Genomic DNA, 21,561 nt, shown 5'->3' on the forward strand with positions numbered 1-21,561 from the left:
TGCGGCATAGTCATCTCCAAAACTCAGCAGTGGGGTACGACTTTCAATTCCCTCCACGGTCTCATTAACAAGGCTGTGGAAGGCGTTGTCCGTCGAAGTATCCTCAATCTGATGAATGCTCTGCAGATGACTTGCCATGAGTTCAGCTTTCTCTTCATTATTAGTTATATGAATCCCTCTATCGTTAATAAGCGATTTCATTGTTTCTCTAAGTGTCAGCCCTGCTGCTGCCTTTACTTTAAAATATGTGGAGGAATTAAGTCTAATTCCTTCCAAATGTGTTCTATAACGGTCACTTTCAAATGTGATAATTAATTCCTTTATAATAACGCCTAAGTTCCTTATGTCGGCCCTAATTATATTATACCTCTCAGGATCTGCGGTTCTTCGTAAGATATGCCTTAATCTTTTCCTTTCTTTTATTAAATTTTTTATGTTTGCTGGCAATTCGCCTAAAACTTTATTCTTATTTTCCCTTTTTGGTACGCATTGGTCAATTGTGTCTTTAAACACTCTATTAAGATTTTGTATACAGTCATCAATTTCATCACTTGTTACGTTTCTATTAGTTGGCAGCTCGTGTTCTGCCAATCCTAATTCTAGTCTTCTTCTATACCTCTCAATATTTATTTTATCATAATTATAATAAGTTTTTGCTTCTTCTAAGTAAACATTATCGATGTCAAGCACGATTTCGACAGCATTGTGATCTGATTCGAAATCATGTGTCACCAACATTTCATCGCTTGTTCTGATTGTTCCAGGAGAGATCATGAAAAAATCTATATATGAGTCTTCAACTCGATTGGGTCTTGTGGGACCTGCTGTTGGACATATATCCAGGTTAGGGCAACAACGGAGATATTCCCTAAGTGCACAACCCCGAATATTGCTACTGCTGTCTCCCCAGTCCGCATGTTTCGCATTTAGATCGCATCCAATAATAAGTTCATTGGTTGCCCCTAAATTTGCGACCTCATCTAAACTAGAAGGCCGAAAAGCAACATGCGGTCTGAGGTACATCGAAATTATTATTATAAATGAACCGTCTCTTTTAAAGAGCTTGATCCCACAAGACTCTATCTCTCCTGTATTAATCATAATTTCTTCATATTTAAAATTTTTCTTTATAAGTATGGCAGTACCACCCCCTATCCTGCCTACCCTGCACTGTTTATGAAGTGCATATCCCTCAATTTGTAGTTTATGTTTTTGAGACATTTTGTGCTCAGCTAAAAGCAAAATGTCCGGCTTATGCCTTTTTATAAATATGTTTAAATAGTGTTTCCTTTCTATAGAAACAACAGAGTTGGCATTGAGGAATATGCACTTCAACATTGATACCTCTGTATATACATTAGGAGGCCTAACAATGCTTCAGCCCCCCCTTCTTTCTCTTTCTTCTCCTTATATATATCTTGGTAATTTTCCAAGTCCTTCATTAATTCAGTCAAACTTTTACCGAAAGTATTTCTGCATTCGCTAGCCACTGAAGTTATCATTGGTGCAGGTCCTTCTTTTGTTACTTTATTAGGTAACGAAGTATAATTAGGCTTGCTAGGTTGGGTTTTTTCTCTGGTTACTGTTGAGAAAGATAGCCCTGCTTTAGCTAACATTCCTTCCTTTCTAGCCCTATATGTGGCTTCTTTTTCTTCTTTGCGTTCTTGTTTTTTTTGCAAGATGGCAATCCTTTTTGGGCACTCTGGTGCACTAGCTACATGTCCCTCTACATTGCAGTTGATGCATTTAATGGGAGGTCTATGTGCAACAATATCAGTTGCAATCTCTTGGTATTTTATATTTTCCTTGTTAAGGACTACGCAATTTTTTGGGCCATGTGGTCCGCCGCATTTAACGCAGCGATATGGCATGCCACAATTACGTGAAACATGACCATATCTCTGACAGTTAAAACATTGGACCACTTCCCGACCTGTCATTTTTTTGAAATCGACATTGCATTCCAAAATATCTTTTATTTTATATAGCCTGTAGATATCTGTAGATCTATCTAATTTAATAATCCATCTATTTCCTGTAATATTGGTAGCTTTTTCTACTACAACTTTAAATTCTAAATTTTGAAGATATTCTTTTATGTCATCTTCGGTATAAATATCAGAGAGACGTTCTACTAGCACTGTATATGGTAGTAGTTGTTTTGGTGTATGTGTGTGAAATTTGTATGCTCTAGCATCCAAAAGTAATCTAACTTTTTCAAAATTCTCTAAATTATTAATTCTTACTGAAAATACAGACTTTCTAATAATCTTAATTTTAAAGGTATTTTTTCCTATATGCAGATTCAGCAAATCTCTAAGCTCTTTAAATTGGCACTCGTACACAGTTATTGCTGGTAGATTCTTACCACGTCCTTCATTGTTTGTATTGGCAGCTTTGCTTGTTGCTGATGTTGTTTTAGCAGTTGCTGTTCTTGATGTTGATGCAGCATTCGCAGTCACTTGAGATGTTGTAGAGGTTTTGCTCTGCACCTTTGATGTCCCTGGCAGCTTTGGCGTCTTGCCTGCCTGTGCTGGCGCTCGGCATGCGTCCAGCTGAGTTTGTTGTAACGGCGTTACTTCCAATGGGTATTGGCTTTGTTGTCTATCAACAGTGTCAATTTCCATACTATTTTCAGTGGTGGTTGATGCGACCTTGTTGTTGTTGGTTGCAGATAATTGTTGTTGCATATTGGCTAAAATTCTCTTATAGCTATTTTCCTTTTTGTTGAATTCGATTATTTGACGTGATGCTTCTTCTTGCATTTTTCGAATTCTTTCCAATTCCTCCATAAGTAATAGATTCGTCTTTTCGGAATCTTCTAATTTTTTCTGGATTTCCCGTAACTGGGCTCCTAGTTTTAGATTTTCATAACAGGAGTCGTCATCACTCCTACCCTTTCTTTTGCTTTTCTTCCTCTTAACCTCTTTAAAGTCTTCGGAGGTTGCGGCTCGTTCTTCTTCTTTATTATTTGTCAAAATAACGGCGTCGACAAATAATGTTCCTCCTGCCTCGTCTACTGCAGACAACGACTCATCGTCATCCATAGTTGACATGTCGACGGCAAATTTCTTAGCCGCCGACAAACACCAATTTTATACTTAACACCACAACAGCGAAAAATTTGTTTTATAGTTGAAACAAAAATTTTTTATCTCTTTGCTAGTTGTGGTATTGTATAAGACACTTTCACTTTTCTATTTGCTTACTAGTAGACACTTCACTTAGCACAGTCAAACACAGAATGATGATGAACCTACGGCGTCAAACAAGAATATTTCAAGCATTAAATGCTCAAATGTTTCAGGTAGTCACAGTTGCTGTGTGGAATAGTGGCCAAACAACCCCATTTTTCGATGTGTGTGTATTAAATGAGCGAGAGAAAAGTATAAATAGTACGGGTATATTCGAGTAACGGCATCATTCTGTGTTTTTTCAGTGCTAAGTGAAGTGTTCAAAAAAATATTAAGTGAAAATGTCTGGTCGTGGTAAAGGTGGCAAAGTTAAGGGAAAGGCAAAGTCCCGTTCAAATCGTGCTGGTCTTCAATTCCCCGTCGGTCGTATTCATCGTTTGTTGCGCAAAGGCAACTATGCTGAACGTGTTGGTGCCGGTGCTCCAGTATATTTAGCCGCCGTCATGGAATATTTGGCTGCTGAAGTTTTGGAATTGGCTGGTAATGCTGCCCGTGACAACAAGAAGACTCGTATCATTCCCCGTCACTTGCAATTGGCCATCCGCAACGACGAAGAATTGAACAAATTGCTGTCCGGCGTCACAATTGCCCAAGGTGGTGTATTGCCAAACATCCAAGCTGTTCTCTTGCCCAAGAAGACCGAAAAGAAAGCCTAAATTATCTCGAAAGGTATTATGGAAAAAATACAGACCATCGTATAAGAAGAAGAAAAATCCATACAAAATTCAACCAATCCGTCCTTTTCAGGACGACAAAAAATATTTAAAAAGAGAAAAAATCTATTCAAACTATTAATTTTCATTATTTACATTTTATAGGGAAAGAATAAAAATGACCAAAAATTTAATATTTACATTTTATAGGGAAAAAAATAAAAATGCCCAAAAAATGATATTTTTCTTAATCGACGACAACCCTTGATTATTTTACAAATGACATTTTTTCTTTCATAATTCCTTAGAAAATATGTTCGTTTGTTGTAACTGTTTTTCATTTCTACCCCCCAACAGAATTGTGTTTGTTTTATGTCGCTTTAGTTTTCACAGGAATAGCGAGACAGATAGAGAGACAGAGAAAGAGAGAGAGAGCGAAAAAGAGATCATTCGTCTCATCGATGATGTTCGCGCCAATATTCGTTCATCGATGTTCCCGCCAATGTTCGTTCATCGTATGTTGACGATGTCTGTTATGAATGTGTGTGTGTGTGGTGTTGTGTGTTTGTTAGTTAGAATAACCAAATGCCTTTACTTACGATGATGATGGTTGTTGATGTTGTTGTAGTGGCTGTTAGAGTAAATTATATGGAAAAAGTGTTCTGCCGCCGCGAATTTTGAGGAGAAAAAAGTAACTGTATTTGGAAAGGAAAAAATGCAGAAATGTGTGATTTTGGTGATGTTGTCAAAGCATAAAGTTAGTAATAGAGTGATGACAACATGAAGTGCGCACGGAAAAAATTTTTTATTTTCAAAGGGAAAAAAGTAGAGTTGTGAAATAAATTGAGGATCATTGTTAGAAAATAACAAAAATACATAAAATAGAAGAAAATGATGTGATTTTTGTGGACATTTAAGAAAAAATAAATTATTTTTAGTGAAAGATAAGAAGAAGAAGAAGAAAATTTTCAATGATTTCAACATAAAGTAAAAGAATTGATGTGATTTTTGGGACGTTTGAGAAAAATAAAATATTTTTAGTGAAACATAGGAAGAAGAAGAAGAAATTTTTTAATAATTTCAACATAAAGTAAAAGAAATTTAGAAAATTATGTGATTTTTTTGGTCATTTAAGAAAATGTGATTTAGTGAAACAAGAAGAAGAAGAAAATTTTCAATAATTTCAACTAAAGTGAGAGAAATTTAGAAAATTATGTAATTTTTTGGTCATTTAAGAAAATTTGAGTTAGTGAAACGAGAAGAAGAAGAAGAAAATTCTCAATAATTTCAACATAAAGTGAGAGAAATTTAGAAAATTATGTGATTTTTTGGAGGATTATGGGATTTTTGAATAAATAAGTAAAAGATAAAATTTTTCTATGCGAGTTCATGAAATATAAGAAGAAGAAGAAGAATTTTTTCCTAATAATTTCAACATAAAGTGAGAGAAATTTAGAAAATTATGTGATTTTTTGGAGGATTAAGTAAAAGAAAATATTTTTATATGAAATCATGAAACATAAGAAGAAGAAGAAGTTTTTCATAAGCAATTTTTTGAAAAAAGAGATGCTATAAAATTTTTTTAAATATATTTTTGAGAAAAATCGCAGTAAATATTAACAAAATTCAAACTAATTTAAAGACAATTTTTTTAAAAAAAAAGGTAATTTTCTTTATACTTTTAAAAAATTTAATAACAATTTTTAATAATTTCATCACAAAATAACAAAAATTTTTACTTGAAGGAAAAAATAAGTACTTAACATCGCAGTCAAAGATATTGTTCGCTTGGCATAGCATTGATGTGCGTTAGTTATATGAACAAACACACGCACACACAGACCGACGCTAGCGTGCGTATACACACATCGTCGTATTATCAAGCAAGCAAGCAGCTACCCTAACAATGAGAGTTGCCGGTAGAACATGTATTAGTGGAAATAAAGGAACATTTTTGTGTATTACGAAAAAGGAATGATCAGAGTTGCCGACGGTAAAATATTTTTGAAGGCAAAAAAAGAAGAAGAAAAAATTGTAAGAAAAAAGGTAATGTTTGCCGACGGCAAACATTTTTGAAGGAAAAAATGGAAAATTATTTGATGATGGAAAAAAAATTTATGAAAATAAAATTAAATGAGCAGAGTTGCCGACGGCATTTATTTTTGAAGACAAAAGGGAATATTATTTGAAAAATTTTATGAAATGTGGAAAAAGAAAGAAAAAATAAAATGCACTGAAAAAAGATATAAGAAAGAAAATATTTTATGGTTAGTTTTATTTTTCATATATTAAGGTAAGTTTTATTTTTGATATATTTTATTAAATTTTTTTATGTTTTTGTAATTTTCAACAAGAAAATATCTCTTTTTAAATATTTTTTGTGGTCCTGAAAAGGACCGATTGTTTTGTTGTAAAAGAAAAATTCTCCAAATAGCGTCAAGAAAATATTTAACCGCCGAAACCGTACAAAGTACGACCTTGTCTCTTCAAAGCATAGACGACATCCATAGCAGTGACGGTTTTACGCTTAGCATGTTCGGTGTATGTAACGGCGTCACGAATAACGTTTTCCAAAAACACCTTCAGAACACCACGGGTTTCTTCGTAGATGAGGCCAGAGATACGTTTTACACCACCACGGCGAGCCAAACGTCTAATAGCTGGCTTGGTAATACCCTGGATATTATCACGTAACACTTTACGGTGACGTTTAGCGCCACCTTTTCCCAAGCCTTTGCCACCTTTACCACGACCAGTCATTTTTCACTTTTTTAAAAATCACTTAACACTTCACGAAAGCACAAGAACGAATGTTTTTTCGATGGCTGGCGGCTTCTATTTATACAAAAATTGGCCTGTTTGACTAACCAAGAGTCTTAATGGAATACACATGTATTTGTGTATGTGTTAGTACACATTTTGGGCGCGCACAGCTGTCTTTACTGGTTTACCCACCCCTAATCATAGCCGCCTCTTCGAAATTTTCTATAAATACCGCTATATGGATGGATGGCACAGTTATTACAGTGTTAACAGTGTTTGTGTGCATACCTAAGTGAAGTGAAAAAAATTAAAGTGAAAAATGGCTCGTACTAAGCAAACTGCCCGTAAATCAACTGGTGGAAAGGCTCCTCGTAAGCAATTGGCCACTAAAGCCGCTCGTAAGAGCGCACCAGCCACCGGCGGCGTCAAGAAGCCTCATCGTTTCCGTCCTGGTACTGTTGCCTTGCGTGAAATCCGTCGTTACCAGAAGAGTACTGAATTGTTGATCCGCAAATTGCCCTTCCAACGTTTGGTTCGTGAAATTGCTCAAGATTTCAAAACTGATTTGCGTTTCCAGAGCTCTGCTGTTATGGCCTTGCAAGAAGCCAGTGAAGCATACTTGGTCGGTCTTTTTGAAGATACTAACTTGTGCGCCATCCACGCTAAGCGTGTCACCATCATGCCTAAAGACATCCAATTGGCCAGACGTATCCGTGGAGAACGTGCTTAAATTCTTGACGTTTTAAAAACTATTTTTTTACAACAAAACAATCGGTCCTTTTCAGGACCACAAAATATTTATAAAAAAGAGATTATTTTTTCATCAAACTATTTATCATTTTTAACATTTTAAATAAATAAATATTTTTCTTTGTGTTTGTTTAATTTTTGAGGCTGATTTTAGGAATATTTGAAAATTTTCTTGTATGAGTCATATTTGACGGCGTCAGTAAAAATCTCCCATTAGAAGACACATTTTATTCTTCTTCTTGAAAAAAAAATATAATATTACAATTTTCCCTTTCAAAGACACATTTCTGCTTCTTAAAAAAGTATTGAAATTTGCTTCTATAGGTAATTTTTGACGGCGTCAGTAAAATTATTCATTTAAATATTTTGTTCTTCTTCTTGACACAAAAAACAAAAATTATGTTATAATTTTTCCCTAAAAAGACATTTTATTCTTCTTCTTGAACAAACTTATTGAAATTTCCTTCTATATGTAATTTTTGACGGCGTCAGTAAAATTTTCCCATTGAAATGCACATTTGTGTTCTTCTTCTTCTTCCTTTTCTATGTGTGTTTTTGATGGCGTCAGTAATATTTTCCTATTAAAGTATACATTTATTCTTCTTCTTTCTTTTCTGTTGGTCTTTTTGACGGCGTCAATATTAATTTCATCTTTAAAGGCAATGTTTTTTTCTTCTTCTTATTTTCTTCATAACAAATATTTGTTTTATTGAACTTCTTTTTGTGTGTATACTAATGTCCACGAGGCATATGTTCAATAAATTTGGCGCGAAATGTTCTCTGCAATAATGCTCTCACTATTTCTCATTCAAAATGGTTGAAAATTTTTGGCGGAAAATGCTCTCTGTTTTGTTTTATTTTTTCTTTTCAGATAATGATGAATGAAATATGCAATTTTTTTCTTTTCAGCTATATATATATTTTAATTTAGTAAAATTTTAGGATAATTTTGTAAAATTATAATTTTTTTGAAAATATTAATCAATAATTGTCTCACGTAGATATGACGAATATTTCTTGGCCATTTGAAAGGCGTAATACTACATTTTAGAAAAACATTTTCTTTTTAAAAAAAAATGTTTAAATCTTGTATTATTTTTACAGAATTGTCATAAAAAAGGGATTTATTTATTTTATTATATACATTTTTGCAAAAAATATCCAAATTATTAACGAAATCAGGAAAAATATACGTGTGAAAAACTTCAGTAATTCTATATGGTTTTTTCCTTGATATGTACTAGCAAAGGAAGAATTATTTTTGGAGAATATTTTTTGCAAAAAATGATGAAATGTTTACTAAATTTTAACGAAAATGTCCTCATATTTTATTAAAAATTAATTTTTGAGCGATTTTCATTTAATTTAGCAAAAATATTTCAATTTTCAAAAATATTACCTTTGACAGTGAATGTTTGTCCATAGGTGGTATACGGTAATGGGAAGATTTTTTTAACTTTTCCAAAGAAATAACTACTTTTTATGAATAATGTTATAATTTGGTGTAAATATACAGATTCTGAAATGTTTTTTAAGAAATTTTTATAAAACTTAATTAGATTTGAGCTTTTAAATTTCTTTGAAGAAAAACTTTTCTTCATTGAAAATATGCCAACAAGAGGATTTCTGCCGTCTTGGACCACATAAAGATTTTCAATTTTTTTCACAGTGAAAATGTAAAATATGTCAATATTTTAATTTTATCCCAAAGTAAACATATCAGGCTTTATTCTCAAATAGAATTTGGAAAATATTTTTTGAAAAAATTCATAATTTTTTCAAATTTAGTTACAAATTTGTGATTACATTTTTACAATCTGTGAAGTTAAACGCTTATAACTTTTAAACGGATAAAGGAAATTACACCAAATTTTCGTTAAAATATGGCCTGATATCTATACAAGAAATGTGTAAAATATCTTTTATAAAAATATTCAAACATTCTTCAGAAAAATTAAATTCCTACGAAAACTTTTGTAAAAAATTAAACACGCTTCCACACAATATTTCGAAAAATATAGCTATTGACTACTATGCACTTCTCATCTTTTCAATGTACCTACCATGTTAAAACTTTGCCAATAACAATTTAATAGTACACATAAATTTGTGAGTGTATTTGTGTTACAGTGAAATATAAACATAAAAGTGAATAATCATGTCTGACGCCGCCGTTGTTGAAGCCACCGCCTCCCCAGTTGCCGCTGTTGAGAAAAAGGCACCAAAGAAGGCCGCAGCCAAAGCAAAGAAACCATCAGCTGCCCCTACTCATCCACCAACCCAACAAATGGTTGACGCCGCCATCAAAACATTGAAGGAACGTGGTGGTTCATCATTGCCTGCCATCAAGAAATATTTGGCCAGCACCTACAAGGTTGATGCCCAAAAATTGGCTCCTTTCATCAAGAAATATTTGAAGAGCGCTGTTGCCAGTGGAAAACTCATCCAAACTAAAGGTAAGGGTGCTTCTGGTTCATTCAAATTGTCCGCCTCGGCTTCCAAGGAACCCAAAGCAAAGACTGCTGAAAAGAAGAAGAAGGCACCAGCTGCTGAGAAGAAGAAGAAGGCTGCCCCTAAAAAGGCCGCCGGTGAAAAGAAAACCGCTGCCAAGAAGCCATCTGCCGCCAAAAAGACCGCTGAGAAGAAGAAGGCTGACAAAACAAAGGCTAAGGCCGCCAAGAAAACCGGTACAGTTAAGGCTAAACCAGCAAAAACCGCCGCTAAAGCATCTGCCACCAAACCAAAGGCACCCAAGGCAAAAACAGCAGCTGCTAAACCCAAAAAAGCCGCCGCACCAAAGAAGCCAGCTGCCAAGAAAGCCGCCGCCAAGAAGTAATTTTTCCCAGAAAGATTACTTGTTGACAACATTTTTCGATATTCGAAAGCATAATATCTAACAGCCCTTTTCAGGGCTACAAATTAAATTCAAAAAGAGAAAATCTTTACTTCAAACTATTTATTATTACTACTATTTATTGTTTTATTACCTAAATAAATAAGAAAAATACACACGTGTCTGATTTTAAAAAAATTTTACCCTCACTAATTACTTTTCCTATTAGGTAATTAACATTGAGCCTGTTTTATTATGGGCATTCCACAAAATAACACCACAAAGGGATTAAAATTTTAGTCTGGGTCATAAAATAAATGTGACTAATTTTTGTTTGTCTAATTATGGTCATTTTCATCTAATTTCATATTTTAGGAATTTTTCATTTAATCTTCAAAAATGATAATTTTTTCTCTTTGCAAAAATTGTTTGCTGGGTAAAAGGAGATTATTTTAATCAGGAATGTTTTTCTATTCTAATGAAGTTATGTTGCAACTCTATTTTATTTCTTTTTCTATTTTTTCCATTGAAAAATGTCCCGTTAATTTTTGCGCCACCACCAAAAAAATTTCCCCTTAAAAATGTTCGCGCTTCATATTTGACATTGGCGTAGTGAAGTATTACAGGCAAAATGCTTATACATACTTGTTGTTCGTTTATACATTTTCGATATGGTGGTGACTGCCGACGGTAATACTAAGTAACAACGCACAAGCACACACACACATACCCATACAGTGGATGGCGTGTTGTTGTACACACATAGAGTAGCCAAGCAAGCAAAAAAGCAATATGAACCACGGCAAAACAAGATTTGACGGCGTCATTTACTAAATACATGGGAAAATTATTATTTTTGCTAGAATATGAGGAATTTTAAAATTATTTTGGTAAGTTTCTTTATTAAATAATGGAAAATAAGTGTTTCGACAAAAATTTGATCTCTTTTAAAATGTTTTTTGTGGCCCTGAAAAGGGCCTTTTATGGTTGAATTTCGACGAAATATGAAAAAATCAAGGCATTTACTTGGAGCTGGTGTATTTAGTAACAGCCTTGGTACCTTCAGAGACAGCGTGCTTAGCCAATTCACCGGGCAACAATAGACGGACAGCGGTTTGGATTTCCCGACTGGTGATGGTAGAGCGCTTGTTGTAGTGGGCCAAACGAGAGGCTTCGGCGGCAATACGTTCGAAGATGTCATTCACGAAACTGTTCATGATGCTCATGGCCTTTGACGAAATACCAGTATCAGGATGGACTTGCTTCAACACTTTGTAAATGTAGATAGCGTAACTCTCCTTACGCTTGGTACGTCTCTTCGACTTATCGCCCTTGGTGATGTTCTTTTGGGCTTTGCCGGCCTTCTTTGCTGCTTTACCACTGGTTTTAGGAGGCATTTTTCACTTTTAGTTTTTTAATCACACAAACACTTTTAACACTGTTCACAAATGATGAACCTACGGCGTCAAACAAGAATATTTCAAGCATTAAATGCTCAAATGTTTCAGGTAGTCACAGTTGCTGTGTGGAATAGTGGCCAAACAACCCCATTTTTCGATGTGTGTGTATTAAATGAGCGAGAGAAAAGTATAAATAGTACGGGTATATTCGAGTAACGGCATCATTCTGTGTTTTTTCAGTGCTAAGTGAAGTGTTCAAAAAAATATTAAGTGAAAATGTCTGGTCGTGGTAAAGGTGGCAAAGTTAAGGGAAAGGCAAAGTCCCGTTCAAATCGTGCTGGTCTTCAATTCCCCGTCGGTCGTATTCATCGTTTGTTGCGCAAAGGCAACTATGCTGAACGTGTTGGTGCCGGTGCTCCAGTATATTTAGCCGCCGTCATGGAATATTTGGCTGCTGAAGTTTTGGAATTGGCTGGTAATGCTGCCCGTGACAACAAGAAGACTCGTATCATTCCCCGTCACTTGCAATTGGCCATCCGCAACGACGAAGAATTGAACAAATTGCTGTCCGGCGTCACAATTGCCCAAGGTGGTGTATTGCCAAACATCCAAGCTGTTCTCTTGCCCAAGAAGACCGAAAAGAAAGCCTAAATTATCTCGAAAGGTATTATGGAAAAAATACAGACCATCGTATAAGAAGAAGAAAAATCCATACAAAATTCAACCAATCCGTCCTTTTCAGGACGACAAAAAATATTTAAAAAGAGAAAAAATCTATTCAAACTATTAATTTTCATTATTTACATTTTATAGGGAAAGAATAAAAATGACCAAAAATTTAATATTTACATTTTATAGGGAAAAAAATAAAAATGCCCAAAAAATGATATTTTTCTTAATCGACGACAACCCTTGATTATTTTACAAATGACATTTTTTCTTTCATAATTCCTTAGAAAATATGTTCGTTTGTTGTAACTGTTTTTCATTTCTACCCCCCAACAGAATTGTGTTTGTTTTATGTCGCTTTAGTTTTCACAGGAATAGCGAGACAGATAGAGAGACAGAGAAAGAGAGAGAGAGCGAAAAAGAGATCATTCGTCTCATCGATGATGTTCGCGCCAATATTCGTTCATCGATGTTCCCGCCAATGTTCGTTCATCGTATGTTGACGATGTCTGTTATGAATGTGTGTGTGTGTGGTGTTGTGTGTTTGTTAGTTAGAATAACCAAATGCCTTTACTTACGATGATGATGGTTGTTGATGTTGTTGTAGTGGCTGTTAGAGTAAATTATATGGAAAAAGTGTTCTGCCGCCGCGAATTTTGAGGAGAAAAAAGTAACTGTATTTGGAAAGGAAAAAATGCAGAAATGTGTGATTTTGGTGATGTTGTCAAAGCATAAAGTTAGTAATAGAGTGATGACAACATGAAGTGCGCACGGAAAAAATTTTTTATTTTCAAAGGGAAAAAAGTAGAGTTGTGAAATAAATTGAGGATCATTGTTAGAAAATAACAAAAATACATAAAATAGAAGAAAATGATGTGATTTTTGTGGACATTTAAGAAAAAATAAATTATTTTTAGTGAAAGATAAGAAGAAGAAGAAGAAAATTTTCAATGATTTCAACATAAAGTAAAAGAATTGATGTGATTTTTGGGACGTTTGAGAAAAATAAAATATTTTTAGTGAAACATAGGAAGAAGAAGAAGAAATTTTTTAATAATTTCAACATAAAGTAAAAGAAATTTAGAAAATTATGTGATTTTTTTGGTCATTTAAGAAAATGTGATTTAGTGAAACAAGAAGAAGAAGAAAATTTTCAATAATTTCAACTAAAGTGAGAGAAATTTAGAAAATTATGTAATTTTTTGGTCATTTAAGAAAATTTGAGTTAGTGAAACGAGAAGAAGAAGAAGAAAATTCTCAATAATTTCAACATAAAGTGAGAGAAATTTAGAAAATTATGTGATTTTTTGGAGGATTATGGGATTTTTGAATAAATAAGTAAAAGATAAAATTTTTCTATGCGAGTTCATGAAATATAAGAAGAAGAAGAAGAATTTTTTCCTAATAATTTCAACATAAAGTGAGAGAAATTTAGAAAATTATGTGATTTTTTGGAGGATTAAGTAAAAGAAAATATTTTTATATGAAATCATGAAACATAAGAAGAAGAAGAAGTTTTTCATAAGCAATTTTTTGAAAAAAGAGATGCTATAAAATTTTTTTAAATATATTTTTGAGAAAAATCGCAGTAAATATTAACAAAATTCAAACTAATTTAAAGACAATTTTTTTAAAAAAAAAGGTAATTTTCTTTATACTTTTAAAAAATTTAATAACAATTTTTAATAATTTCATCACAAAATAACAAAAATTTTTACTTGAAGGAAAAAATAAGTACTTAACATCGCAGTCAAAGATATTGTTCGCTTGGCATAGCATTGATGTGCGTTAGTTATATGAACAAACACACGCACACACAGACCGACGCTAGCGTGCGTATACACACATCGTCGTATTATCAAGCAAGCAAGCAGCTACCCTAACAATGAGAGTTGCCGGTAGAACATGTATTAGTGGAAATAAAGGAACATTTTTGTGTATTACGAAAAAGGAATGATCAGAGTTGCCGACGGTAAAATATTTTTGAAGGCAAAAAAAGAAGAAGAAAAAATTGTAAGAAAAAAGGTAATGTTTGCCGACGGCAAACATTTTTGAAGGAAAAAATGGAAAATTATTTGATGATGGAAAAAAAATTTATGAAAATAAAATTAAATGAGCAGAGTTGCCGACGGCATTTATTTTTGAAGACAAAAGGGAATATTATTTGAAAAATTTTATGAAATGTGGAAAAAGAAAGAAAAAATAAAATGCACTGAAAAAAGATATAAGAAAGAAAATATTTTATGGTTAGTTTTATTTTTCATATATTAAGGTAAGTTTTATTTTTGATATATTTTATTAAATTTTTTTATGTTTTTGTAATTTTCAACAAGAAAATATCTCTTTTTAAATATTTTTTGTGGTCCTGAAAAGGACCGATTGTTTTGTTGTAAAAGAAAAATTCTCCAAATAGCGTCAAGAAAATATTTAACCGCCGAAACCGTACAAAGTACGACCTTGTCTCTTCAAAGCATAGACGACATCCATAGCAGTGACGGTTTTACGCTTAGCATGTTCGGTGTATGTAACGGCGTCACGAATAACGTTTTCCAAAAACACCTTCAGAACACCACGGGTTTCTTCGTAGATGAGGCCAGAGATACGTTTTACACCACCACGGCGAGCCAAACGTCTAATAGCTGGCTTGGTAATACCCTGGATATTATCACGTAACACTTTACGGTGACGTTTAGCGCCACCTTTTCCCAAGCCTTTGCCACCTTTACCACGACCAGTCATTTTTCACTTTTTTAAAAATCACTTAACACTTCACGAAAGCACAAGAACGAATGTTTTTTCGATGGCTGGCGGCTTCTATTTATACAAAAATTGGCCTGTTTGACTAACCAAGAGTCTTAATGGAATACACATGTATTTGTGTATGTGTTAGTACACATTTTGGGCGCGCACAGCTGTCTTTACTGGTTTACCCACCCCTAATCATAGCCGCCTCTTCGAAATTTTCTATAAATACCGCTATATGGATGGATGGCACAGTTATTACAGTGTTAACAGTGTTTGTGTGCATACCTAAGTGAAGTGAAAAAAATTAAAGTGAAAAATGGCTCGTACTAAGCAAACTGCCCGTAAATCAACTGGTGGAAAGGCTCCTCGTAAGCAATTGGCCACTAAAGCCGCTCGTAAGAGCGCACCAGCCACCGGCGGCGTCAAGAAGCCTCATCGTTTCCGTCCTGGTACTGTTGCCTTGCGTGAAATCCGTCGTTACCAGAAGAGTACTGAATTGTTGATCCGCAAATTGCCCTTCCAACGTTTGGTTCGTGAAATTGCTCAAGATTTCAAAACTGATTTGCGTTTCCAGAGCTCTGCTGTTATGGCCTTGCAAGAAGCCAGTGAAGCATACTTGGTCGGTCTTTTTGAAGATACTAACTTGTGCGCCATCCACGCTAAGCGTGTCACCATCATGCCTAAAGACATCCAATTGGCCAGACGTATCCGTGGAGAACGTGCTTAAATTCTTGACGTTTTAAAAACTATTTTTTTACAACAAAACAATCGGTCCTTTTCAGGACCACAAAATATTTATAAAAAAGAGATTATTTTTTCATCAAACTATTTATCATTTTTAACATTTTAAATAAATAAATATTTTTCTTTGTGTTTGTTTAATTTTTGAGGCTGATTTTAGGAATATTTGAAAATTTTCTTGTATGAGTCATATTTGACGGCGTCAGTAAAAATCTCCCATTAGAAGACACATTTTATTCTTCTTCTTGAAAAAAAAATATAATATTACAATTTTCCCTTTCAAAGACACATTTCTGCTTCTTAAAAAAGTATTGAAATTTGCTTCTATAGGTAATTTTTGACGGCGTCAGTAAAATTATTCATTTAAATATTTTGTTCTTCTTCTTGACACAAAAAACAAAAATTATGTTATAATTTTTCCCTAAAAAGACATTTTATTCTTCTTCTTGAACAAACTTATTGAAATTTCCTTCTATATGTAATTTTTGACGGCGTCAGTAAAATTTTCCCATTGAAATGCACATTTGTGTTCTTCTTCTTCTTCCTTTTCTATGTGTGTTTTTGATGGCGTCAGTAATATTTTCCTATTAAAGTATACATTTATTCTTCTTCTTTCTTTTCTGTTGGTCTTTTTGACGGCGTCAATATTAATTTCATCTTTAAAGGCAATGTTTTTTTCTTCTTCTTATTTTCTTCATAACAAATATTTGTTTTATTGAACTTCTTTTTGTGTGTATACTAATGTCCACGAGGCATATGTTCAATAAATTTGGCGCGAAATGTTCTCTGCAATAATGCTCTCACTATTTCTCATTCAAAATGGTTGAAAATTTTTGGCGGAAAATGCTCTCTGTTTTGTTTTATTTTTTCTTTTCAGATAATGATGAATGAAATATGCAATTTTTTTCTTTTCAGCTATATATATATTTTAATTTAGTAAAATTTTAGGATAATTTTGTAAAATTATAATTTTTTTGAAAATATTAATCAATAATTGTCTCACGTAGATATGACGAATATTTCTTGGCCATTTGAAAGGCGTAATACTACATTTTAGAAAAACATTTTCTTTTTAAAAAAAAATGTTTAAATCTTGTATTATTTTTACAGAATTGTCATAAAAAAGGGATTTATTTATTTTATTATATACATTTTTGCAAAAAATATCCAAATTATTAACGAAATCAGGAAAAATATACGTGTGAAAAACTTCAGTAATTCTATATGGTTTTTTCCTTGATATGTACTAGCAAAGGAAGAATTATTTTTGGAGAATATTTTTTGCAAAAAATGATGAAATGTTTACTAAATTTTAACGAAAATGTCCTCATATTTTATTAAAAATTAATTTTTGAGCGATTTTCATTTAATTTAGCAAAAATATTTCAATTTTCAAAAATATTACCTTTGACAGTGAATGTTTGTCCATAGGTGGTATACGGTAATGGGAAGATTTTTTTAACTTTTCCAAAGAAATAACTACTTTTTATGAATAATGTTATAATTTGGTGTAAATATACAGATTCTGAAATGTTTTTTAAGAAATTTTTATAAAACTTAATTAGATTTGAGCTTTTAAATTTCTTTGAAGAAAAACTTTTCTTCATTGAAAATATGCCAACAAGAGGATTTCTGCCGTCTTGGACCACATAAAGATTTTCAATTTTTTTCACAGTGAAAATGTAAAATATGTCAATATTTTAATTTTATCCCAAAGTAAACATATCAGGCTTTATTCTCAAATAGAATTTGGAAAATATTTTTTGAAAAAATTCATAATTTTTTCAAATTTAGTTACAAATTTGTGATTACATTTTTACAATCTGTGAAGTTAAACGCTTATAACTTTTAAACGGATAAAGGAAATTACACCAAATTTTCGTTAAAATATGGCCTGATATCTATACAAGAAATGTGTAAAATATCTTTTATAAAAATATTCAAACATTCTTCAGAAAAATTAAATTCCTACGAAAACTTTTGTAAAAAATTAAACACGCTTCCACACAATATTTCGAAAAATATAGCTATTGACTACTATGCACTTCTCATCTTTTCAATGTACCTACCATGTTAAAACTTTGCCAATAACAATTTAATAGTACACATAAATTTGTGAGTGTATTTGTGTTACAGTGAAATATAAACATAAAAGTGAATAATCATGTCTGACGCCGCCGTTGTTGAAGCCACCGCCTCCCCAGTTGCCGCTGTTGAGAAAAAGGCACCAAAGAAGGCCGCAGCCAAAGCAAAGAAACCATCAGCTGCCCCTACTCATCCACCAACCCAACAAATGGTTGACGCCGCCATCAAAACATTGAAGGAACGTGGTGGTTCATCATTGCCTGCCATCAAGAAATATTTGGCCAGCACCTACAAGGTTGATGCCCAAAAATTGGCTCCTTTCATCAAGAAATATTTGAAGAGCGCTGTTGCCAGTGGAAAACTCATCCAAACTAAAGGTAAGGGTGCTTCTGGTTCATTCAAATTGTCCGCCTCGGCTTCCAAGGAACCCAAAGCAAAGACTGCTGAAAAGAAGAAGAAGGCACCAGCTGCTGAGAAGAAGAAGAAGGCTGCCCCTAAAAAGGCCGCCGGTGAAAAGAAAACCGCTGCCAAGAAGCCATCTGCCGCCAAAAAGACCGCTGAGAAGAAGAAGGCTGACAAAACAAAGGCTAAGGCCGCCAAGAAAACCGGTACAGTTAAGGCTAAACCAGCAAAAACCGCCGCTAAAGCATCTGCCACCAAACCAAAGGCACCCAAGGCAAAAACAGCAGCTGCTAAACCCAAAAAAGCCGCCGCACCAAAGAAGCCAGCTGCCAAGAAAGCCGCCGCCAAGAAGTAATTTTTCCCAGAAAGATTACTTGTTGACAACATTTTTCGATATTCGAAAGCATAATATCTAACAGCCCTTTTCAGGGCTACAAATTAAATTCAAAAAGAGAAAATCTTTACTTCAAACTATTTATTATTACTACTATTTATTGTTTTATTACCTAAATAAATAAGAAAAATACACACGTGTCTGATTTTAAAAAAATTTTACCCTCACTAATTACTTTTCCTATTAGGTAATTAACATTGAGCCTGTTTTATTATGGGCATTCCACAAAATAACACCACAAAGGGATTAAAATTTTAGTCTGGGTCATAAAATAAATGTGACTAATTTTTGTTTGTCTAATTATGGTCATTTTCATCTAATTTCATATTTTAGGAATTTTTCATTTAATCTTCAAAAATGATAATTTTTTCTCTTTGCAAAAATTGTTTGCTGGGTAAAAGGAGATTATTTTAATCAGGAATGTTTTTCTATTCTAATGAAGTTATGTTGCAACTCTATTTTATTTCTTTTTCTATTTTTTCCATTGAAAAATGTCCCGTTAATTTTTGCGCCACCACCAAAAAAATTTCCCCTTAAAAATGTTCGCGCTTCATATTTGACATTGGCGTAGTGAAGTATTACAGGCAAAATGCTTATACATACTTGTTGTTCGTTTATACATTTTCGATATGGTGGTGACTGCCGACGGTAATACTAAGTAACAACGCACAAGCACACACACACATACCCATACAGTGGATGGCGTGTTGTTGTACACACATAGAGTAGCCAAGCAAGCAAAAAAGCAATATGAACCACGGCAAAACAAGATTTGACGGCGTCATTTACTAAATACATGGGAAAATTATTATTTTTGCTAGAATATGAGGAATTTTAAAATTATTTTGGTAAGTTTCTTTATTAAATAATGGAAAATAAGTGTTTCGACAAAAATTTGATCTCTTTTAAAATGTTTTTTGTGGCCCTGAAAAGGGCCTTTTATGGTTGAATTTCGACGAAATATGAAAAAATCAAGGCATTTACTTGGAGCTGGTGTATTTAGTAACAGCCTTGGTACCTTCAGAGACAGCGTGCTTAGCCAATTCACCGGGCAACAATAGACGGACAGCGGTTTGGATTTCCCGACTGGTGATGGTAGAGCGCTTGTTGTAGTGGGCCAAACGAGAGGCTTCGGCGGCAATACGTTCGAAGATGTCATTCACGAAACTGTTCATGATGCTCATGGCCTTTGACGAAATACCAGTATCAGGATGGACTTGCTTCAACACTTTGTAAATGTAGATAGCGTAACTCTCCTTACGCTTGGTACGTCTCTTCGACTTATCGCCCTTGGTGATGTTCTTTTGGGCTTTGCCGGCCTTCTTTGCTGCTTTACCACTGGTTTTAGGAGGCATTTTTCACTTTTAGTTTTTTAATCACACAAACACTTTTAACACTGTTCACAAATGATGAACCTACGGCGTCAAACAAGAATATTTCAAGCATTAAATGCTCAAATGTTTCAGGTAGTCACAGTTGCTGTGTGGAATAGTGGCCAAACAACCCCATTTTTCGATGTGTGTGTATTAAATGAGCGAGAGAAAAGTATAAATAGTACGGGTATATTCGAGTAACGGCGATCATTCTGTGTTTTTTCAGTGCTAAGTGAAGTGTTCAAAAAAATATTAAGTGAAAAGTGACTTAATAAAAATACCACAAATAGCCCTGAGATAAAATCAAACTTTTTCTTTTAAGAGATAAAATAATTGCTATTAGTGGTGTAGCCTAAAAACTATTGTGTGTCGGCGGCAAAGTTAATTGCCGTCGGCATATCATCATGGAAGAAGAAGAAGAATCATCCAACGAAAAGTTATGTGTTGAAGACGTTATATTAACACATAACAATGAACCTGATTTTACCGCCGTCAAGAAGAAGAAGCAGTCGGCGGCCAAGAAACCAAAAGAAGCCAAAAAAAGGAAGACAAAAAGTGAAGGAAAATCTGATGATGAGGAAAATAGTGAACCCATTAATCTAGAAGAAGCATTCTCCAATATTCAGAAAAAACTTGAAGATTCTGAACAAAATTTATTCTTCCTCTTGGAGGAAGTTAAACGTCTTAAAGCCATGCAAGACGATTCTGCCCGTCAACTTGCTTACGCGGCAAAAAAAGAAAATAGTTACAAGAGAACTATTTTAAATATGCAGAAGCAATTAGCTGCACAAGGTATTGAACAACCTACATTCACTTTTGAAGAAGGTGAAAATGAGATGGATACGTTGGATACAACACCACAAAGTCAAACTGTGGATACAACGCCGTCACAAGAAAATAAGCTAGACGCAAGCCGGGTGCTAGCAAAGGCAGGCAAGAAGCCAAAGCTGCCTAGGACAGAGGCCTCGAACCAAAAATCAGCTGGAATAACAACAGCAACGTCAACCCATTGTGTAACAACGCCGAACAACCCAAGTACATCAACAGCAACTACAGCAGCAAAGGTAACATCAACATTGCAGCCAAGCAGCAAAGGAAAGGGTAAGAACCTACCAGCTATCACCATCTACGAAGTCAGCTACAACGAGGTGACAGGAATTTTAGACCTAAAAATAGGAAAAGAAAACTATTCGATTAAGGCAGTTAGAAATAATATAATGTCAGTCAGAATAGACGGTTTTGATAACTATGAAAAAGTAATTCTTGTGTTAAAAGAGAGAAAATACAAATATCACACTCACACTCCCAAACAACTATTACCATTTTCGGTAATAATTGGTCGTCTCCCAAAAGATGTCCCAAAGGAAAATATAATTAACTTTCTAGAAAATTTAAATTTCCATGTTAAAGTAGTAGATTTAATTAACATAAGTGATATGAAATGGCTTCTCAAAATAGATAGGTCCACAGATGTCCAAAAATTATACAAAACTAAAAAAATATTAAGGTGCAATGTAACCTATAGCAGGGCTATTGGTAGGGAAGTTGTACAATGCTTC

The 21,561-nt window shown here is 33.8% G+C and overlaps 8 protein-coding genes and 2 long non-coding RNA genes across 10 annotated transcripts; 8 read left to right on the forward strand and 2 right to left on the reverse strand.

Annotated features, from left to right (window-relative positions):
- Nucleotides 1–3,475: 3,475 nt before the first annotated feature.
- On the forward strand, nucleotides 3,476–3,940 carry LOC141392868 (histone H2A). The gene has a single exon (XM_073965843.1). The coding sequence runs from the start codon at nucleotides 3,476–3,478 to the stop codon at nucleotides 3,848–3,850; it is 375 nt and encodes a 124-aa protein (XP_073821944.1). The 3' UTR covers nucleotides 3,851–3,940.
- A 667-nt stretch (nucleotides 3,941–4,607) lies between these two features.
- On the forward strand, nucleotides 4,608–6,021 carry LOC141392869 (uncharacterized). Its single transcript, XR_012409902.1, has 2 exons — nucleotides 4,608–5,510; nucleotides 5,593–6,021. It is a non-coding gene; the product is annotated as an uncharacterized lncRNA (long non-coding RNA).
- A 908-nt stretch (nucleotides 6,022–6,929) lies between these two features.
- Nucleotides 6,930–7,340, forward strand: LOC141392289 (histone H3). Its single transcript, XM_073965238.1, has one exon. The coding sequence runs from the start codon at nucleotides 6,930–6,932 to the stop codon at nucleotides 7,338–7,340; it is 411 nt and encodes a 136-aa protein (XP_073821339.1).
- A 2,120-nt stretch (nucleotides 7,341–9,460) lies between these two features.
- On the forward strand, nucleotides 9,461–10,269 carry LOC141392871 (histone H1-like). Its single transcript, XM_073965846.1, has one exon. It carries the CDS (start codon nucleotides 9,519–9,521, stop codon nucleotides 10,194–10,196), a length of 678 nt encoding a protein of 225 aa, XP_073821947.1. The 5' UTR covers nucleotides 9,461–9,518; the 3' UTR covers nucleotides 10,197–10,269.
- An 892-nt stretch (nucleotides 10,270–11,161) lies between these two features.
- On the reverse strand, nucleotides 11,162–11,603 carry LOC141392870 (histone H2B). The gene has a single exon (XM_073965845.1). The coding sequence runs from the start codon at nucleotides 11,588–11,590 to the stop codon at nucleotides 11,216–11,218; it is 375 nt and encodes a 124-aa protein (XP_073821946.1). The 5' UTR covers nucleotides 11,591–11,603; the 3' UTR covers nucleotides 11,162–11,215.
- Nucleotides 11,604–11,869: 266 nt separating this feature from the next.
- LOC141392872 (histone H2A) lies at nucleotides 11,870–12,334 on the forward strand. The gene has a single exon (XM_073965847.1). It carries the CDS (start codon nucleotides 11,870–11,872, stop codon nucleotides 12,242–12,244), a length of 375 nt encoding a protein of 124 aa, XP_073821948.1. The 3' UTR covers nucleotides 12,245–12,334.
- A 667-nt stretch (nucleotides 12,335–13,001) lies between these two features.
- On the forward strand, nucleotides 13,002–14,415 carry LOC141392873 (uncharacterized). The gene is made up of 2 exons (XR_012409903.1): nucleotides 13,002–13,904; nucleotides 13,987–14,415. It is a non-coding gene; the product is annotated as an uncharacterized lncRNA (long non-coding RNA).
- A 908-nt stretch (nucleotides 14,416–15,323) lies between these two features.
- LOC141392290 (histone H3) lies at nucleotides 15,324–15,734 on the forward strand. The gene has a single exon (XM_073965240.1). It carries the CDS (start codon nucleotides 15,324–15,326, stop codon nucleotides 15,732–15,734), a length of 411 nt encoding a protein of 136 aa, XP_073821341.1.
- Nucleotides 15,735–17,854: 2,120 nt separating this feature from the next.
- Nucleotides 17,855–18,663, forward strand: LOC141392874 (histone H1-like). Its single transcript, XM_073965848.1, has one exon. It carries the CDS (start codon nucleotides 17,913–17,915, stop codon nucleotides 18,588–18,590), a length of 678 nt encoding a protein of 225 aa, XP_073821949.1. The 5' UTR covers nucleotides 17,855–17,912; the 3' UTR covers nucleotides 18,591–18,663.
- Nucleotides 18,664–19,555: 892 nt separating this feature from the next.
- Nucleotides 19,556–19,997, reverse strand: LOC141392875 (histone H2B). Its single transcript, XM_073965849.1, has one exon. It carries the CDS (start codon nucleotides 19,982–19,984, stop codon nucleotides 19,610–19,612), a length of 375 nt encoding a protein of 124 aa, XP_073821950.1. The 5' UTR covers nucleotides 19,985–19,997; the 3' UTR covers nucleotides 19,556–19,609.
- Nucleotides 19,998–21,561: the final 1,564 nt, after the last annotated feature.

Source organism: Musca autumnalis, unplaced genomic scaffold (assembly GCF_047663935.1).
Source record: "Musca autumnalis isolate F117 unplaced genomic scaffold, ASM4766393v1 scaffold_2, whole genome shotgun sequence".
Classification (NCBI taxonomy): Eukaryota; Metazoa; Arthropoda; class Insecta; order Diptera; family Muscidae; genus Musca; species Musca autumnalis.

Excerpts from the sequence above, each read along its gene's own strand:
- LOC141392868 (XM_073965843.1), top strand. The coding sequence starts at position 3,476 with ATGTCTGGTCGTGGTAAAGGTGGCAAAGTTAAGGGAAAGGCAAAGTCC.
- LOC141392289 (XM_073965238.1), top strand. The coding sequence starts at position 6,930 with ATGGCTCGTACTAAGCAAACTGCCCGTAAATCAACTGGTGGAAAGGCT.
- LOC141392871 (XM_073965846.1), top strand. The coding sequence starts at position 9,519 with ATGTCTGACGCCGCCGTTGTTGAAGCCACCGCCTCCCCAGTTGCCGCT.
- LOC141392870 (XM_073965845.1), bottom strand. The coding sequence starts at position 11,590 with ATGCCTCCTAAAACCAGTGGTAAAGCAGCAAAGAAGGCCGGCAAAGCC.
- LOC141392872 (XM_073965847.1), top strand. The coding sequence starts at position 11,870 with ATGTCTGGTCGTGGTAAAGGTGGCAAAGTTAAGGGAAAGGCAAAGTCC.
- LOC141392290 (XM_073965240.1), top strand. The coding sequence starts at position 15,324 with ATGGCTCGTACTAAGCAAACTGCCCGTAAATCAACTGGTGGAAAGGCT.
- LOC141392874 (XM_073965848.1), top strand. The coding sequence starts at position 17,913 with ATGTCTGACGCCGCCGTTGTTGAAGCCACCGCCTCCCCAGTTGCCGCT.
- LOC141392875 (XM_073965849.1), bottom strand. The coding sequence starts at position 19,984 with ATGCCTCCTAAAACCAGTGGTAAAGCAGCAAAGAAGGCCGGCAAAGCC.